The 4837-nt window shown below is 38.5% G+C and overlaps 1 protein-coding gene across 1 annotated transcript in view; it reads left to right on the forward strand.

The window, feature by feature from the left end:
* Window positions 1-4522: 4522 nt before the first annotated feature.
* Window positions 4523-4837, forward strand: part of LOC102860423 (peptidyl-prolyl cis-trans isomerase A-like) — a 31953-nt gene continuing 31638 nt past the window's right edge. Inside the window, exon 1 of the mRNA XM_006880538.1 lies at window positions 4523-4802. Within this exon, the coding sequence (XP_006880600.1) occupies window positions 4523-4802 (280 nt within the window). The remainder of the gene's footprint in view (window positions 4803-4837) is intronic.

Raw genomic sequence — 4837 nt, forward strand, 5'->3', positions numbered from 1 at the left:
TTTACCTTTATCTTGTTGTGGTGCTCAAGTATTTAATAAATTCTGGATATAAGCCCCTTATCTGATATGTTATTACCGAATACTTTTTCCCAGTCAGTGGCTTCCCTTTAAAAAAATAAATTTTTAAAACTTTGACTTGATAGCAGTGGCTTTACTGAGTCTCTTATACTGAGCAAATAATTCAAGAAGCTGTGCTATAGGAAGAAGAATATGCCATAATGCTTGAAGGATGACTCATTGGCATCCTGTGATATACAGATGATATAAACTTGCTTGCAGAAAACTAAAACTTGTAGCATCTCTTGATAAAGGTTCAAGATTATATCCTTCAATGTAGATTATAATTCAACAAAAAGAAAACAAGGATCCTCACTACTGGACCAATAGAAACACCATCATGATAAATGGAGAAAGGAGTGAAGTTGCCAAAGAATGAATTTTATTTGTAGCTACAATTAATATTCTCAGAAGCAACAGTCAAGAAATCAGGTGATGCTTTGCAATGGACAGACCTGCTGTAAAGGACTGTTAAGAAGTACCTCGTGGCAAGAATCTGTTTTGCAATCGTGAAGGCATGTGATTATAGAGTCCTTCAGCTTCTCTGCAGAAGAAAGACGATCAGTCTCCTACTGCGTGGTTAACAGCTTCTGAAAACTCACCAGACGATTAATTTTGGGTTGGTTCAGACTTGATGGTACACCACCACCACCACCACCACAACAACAATAACCAAGAACAAATACATCACTTTGAGGACTAGGTTGTCCTTATCCCAAGACAAAGTATTTTCATTGTCAAATAATTGTGTGAAGACTGGACAGTGAATATGGAAGAGAAAGCAGAACTGAAGCTTTAGAATTGTTTTTGAAGAATATTGAACATACCATAAAATTCCAAGGATCAAAGAAAAATGACTTTGAAAAGGTACAGAAAGATATTCCTTAGAATATGAGACTTTATCTTACATATTTTAGGTGTGTTATCAGGAGGAGTCATTGCCTTGAGAAGTACATCATGCTGGGTAAAGTAGAGGGCCAGTGAAAAAGAAGTCTTCACTGAAATAGATTCAAACATTAGACGCAACAATGAACGTCAGCATAGCAGAAAGTGTGAGAATGGCATAACATCATCAATTTATGGTTCTGCTGTGAAAGAACAGGAGTTCTTGAGTAGGAGTTGACTAGATGGCATCTAACCACAACAACATTTGTATTTCAAAGTTGGACAATGAATAGGGAAGACTGAAGAAGTACCATGTCTTTATTTTATTTTATACTGGTTTATTTACAAAGCTTGAATACATTGTTTTTCACACCTGGTCTTTCCTATTTCCTTCACCTCCCCTTCACAAATTGTGTGACTCTATGATTAACAAATCTCCTTGCCCATCCTTACCCTTCTGCTTCCCTCCCCACCTTGCATCCTTGTACATGTTCAACAAATGAATGGATAGAAAAATTATGGTATATATTCAAACAATGGAATAATACGCAGCACTGAAAAACAAGAAACTCATAAAATATTACACAATATGGGAGACCCTTGAGGACATTATGCTAAGTAAAATATCTCAGTTGCAAAAGGACATAACACTGCATAACACGACTGTTTTAAAATGGGACTGACATGGGGGTTGGTAGAAATTAAGAAATGAGGGGATAAATAATGAACACTGCATTGGAACAGATGAAAAAAGAGGAACATATGATTGTTGTTGTTGTGAAGTGCTGTCAAGTCGCAGGCGACTCATAGCAACCCTATGAAGGAGAGTCCTCGACGCTTGGGTGCCCTTCATCCTCTCTCCAGGTTCATAGGATTTCTGGAGGCAAGCTATTATGAACATATGCTTCGATACTATATATATATGACAGTAGCCCAGAATAAGAGGTACATTACAAAGAGGATGGGGATGGGGAAAGTAACTGTGAAATAATGAATTAATATTTTTAAAAAGTGAACTGGGATAGAAGGAAGGAGAGAAGAAAGAGTGGATAAAATGTGCCACAATGAATGAGTGAAAATCTACCTTTTCTGTAAACTTGCATTAAAATCACAATTAAAAGAAAAAATTTATTGAAAAAGGATGTCATTATACTTAAGTATTAACTCCCTATTTCCACCACAGAATATAATCACATATATTAAAGTAGTTTTGTATATCTATTTCTCTCTGTGAAGGAAGAGATACTTAGAAAATAAGAAGCAAAACTGGATCAGTTAAGGACTTCTACCAGAGGTTTAAACTAGAGAAACTTATTACAATAAATTTTGTTTCATACATTTATGTTTACCAGCAAAATCTGATTTATCTGTATTTTTCATTACCAAATGTCAATAAAAATGTTCCTCTTTGCTACAATGTGCAAATACATGATCTCATGAAATGCTGAATGCTGTGGTTTCCTCTTTTGGAGCTTTCTAACACTCAGACTTACAGAGATTCTCAAAAGTCTTTAGAGTAAGAATGTCACTGCAATTTTCAGTTGAAAACAGATTTGTTGTTTTGTTAGAATTGCTTTGGTGAGCATTTTCCTTTTGATAATGAAGAAGTCAAGCTGTTATCAGGAAATTATTCAAACAATTATGGCCCATAGACTTTCTATAGTCAGAAGAACAATGGGACAGATACACTGGGCTTTATTGATTGTTGTTAGGTGCCATTGACTTGAGTATTGCTTGTAGCACCCAGCAAACAATAGATCTGAATCCTGTCCTCTCCCATACCATCCTCACAATCTCTGATGCAACCAAGCACATTACTGCAATCACCATTTAAACCCCACCTGGTTGATCTTTCTAAGCATAATGTCTTTCTCCACGGACTAACCTCTCCTAGCAACATGTTCAGAGAAGATCTTAAGAATAGATTTGAAGCATTGAACACCAGTGATCAAAGACCAGAAGAATATGGGATGATAGAAAGGATATCATCCATGAAGAAAGCAAAACATCATTACAAAGACAGAAGACAAAGAAAAAACAGAAATGGATTTCAGATGTTGTGTTATGTGCTGTCGAGGTGCTTGTGACTCATAGCAACCCTGTATACAACAGCCCTAAACCCTGCTCTGTCCTGTGCCAACCTCATTGTCTCCAACACACCTACCTCCATTTCCCCAATCACTCAATCGATCCATCTCATAGAGGGTCTTCCTCTCTTACACTGTTCCTCCACCTTCCCAAGCATGCTGTTCCTCTCTAAGGACTGGTCCCTCCTCACAACAGGCAAAGCTTTAGAATCCTTCCCTGCAAGCAGCAGCCCAGTTTCACCCTCTCCAGGTCAAACCTGTTTGTTCTCCTAGCAGTCCACTTACAGTCAACACTTTTTCCCAACACCACAGCTCAAATGCATCAATTCTTTTATCACCCCTCGTCACTGTGCAGCTCTCCAACACATAGCAAGCAATTGAGAAGACAATAGCCTGGATCAGGAGCACCTTAGTCTCTAGTGTGATGTCATTGCTCTTCAATACTCTGGAGAGGTCCCTGACAGCTGACTTTCCCAATGCAATTTGTCTCTCTCTCTCTCTCTTTTTTTTTGCTTCTCTGACTATTTATTTAGAATCATAAGGAAGGTAAACAAAGTAAAATCAAAAGGAAGTACAAAGCAAAAACAAAGGATAATAGTGAAGTGTTTTACAGATAAGGCCAAGTTCCTCTTTATGCTAATCTCAGGAGGGAGGGATTCAGTTGATACAAACTAAGAACAATGTTCTCTCTTAGGGAACACCTTAGTGCCACAAGGTGACCTTCAGCTTGTATTAAGCCTCCCTCATTTCCTGATACAGTATTTGGTCTACTATTAGTAAATTTGATATTCAGCTTCCCTCATTTCCCCCTCTTTTGTTTCAATCATAATTTTGAGATCATCAAGATAAGCATAATTTCTTTTCTTCAGGATTCATTTTTCCTTGTCTCTTAATCCTTTATACATAATCAAACAACTATAACCAAGAAAGCAAAATAATTTCACAAAAATACTTCCAATAAAGCAGCATTCCTTGAGGATCAGCTTCCATTGTCATGTTGCCGTATTCCCCACCCAAACTAGTTCTGATTAATCTCCTTTGTCCATGTGTCCTTTGCCATTCCCTGTCACTCCTCCCTGAGAGAGATTTCACCCTGATTCATAAGGAAAAGGGGATGGCGTGTTCTCTTAGCTACTTCCTGCTGAAAAGGGACGCTGTAGGTTTCAGTGTGAAGATCTCTCACTACTCTGAAGGGCCCTTTGGCAATAGGAAACACAGACTATTATGGAGATTGATTTTGGAATTTAGATGCACTGTTATCAATTGTGCTTAGGGAGACACGTGCATTTCCTTGAAGATGAATCATGGAACTGCTGCAGCCTAACAAGTCAAAAGTACATGAGTCAACAATAAAAAGCAATAGTATTCCAATTAGAGAGTCTAACGATGACACAAATCAAGTTACAGAGGGAAGATAATCCTTAAAATAAAAGTCTTGCTTTGCAGACGCCGTTGCCTCAGCAGTATAGTTGTTTGTTACGCTTGCCCCAGCCATGGTCAATCCCGTCGTGTACTTCGACATCACCGCTGATGGCGAAACTTTAGGTCCTGTTTCCTTCGAGCCCTTTGCAGATAAAGTCCCAAAGACAGCAGAAAACTTCCGTGCTCTGAGTACTGAGGAGAAAGGATTTGGTTACAAGGGTTCCTGCTTTCACAGAATCATTCCTGGGTTTATGTGCCAGGGTGGAGACTTCACATGCCATAATGGTACTGGTGGCAAGTCCATCTATGGGGAGAAGTTCGATGATGAGAACTTCATCCTGAAGCACACAGGTCCTGGCATCCTGTCCATGGCAAATGCTGGACCC

Source organism: Elephantulus edwardii, unplaced genomic scaffold, assembly GCF_000299155.1.
Source record: "Elephantulus edwardii isolate Elephantulus edwardi_28Jun2011 unplaced genomic scaffold, EleEdw1.0 scaffold00008, whole genome shotgun sequence".
NCBI lineage: Eukaryota > Metazoa > Chordata > Mammalia > Macroscelidea > Macroscelididae > Elephantulus > Elephantulus edwardii.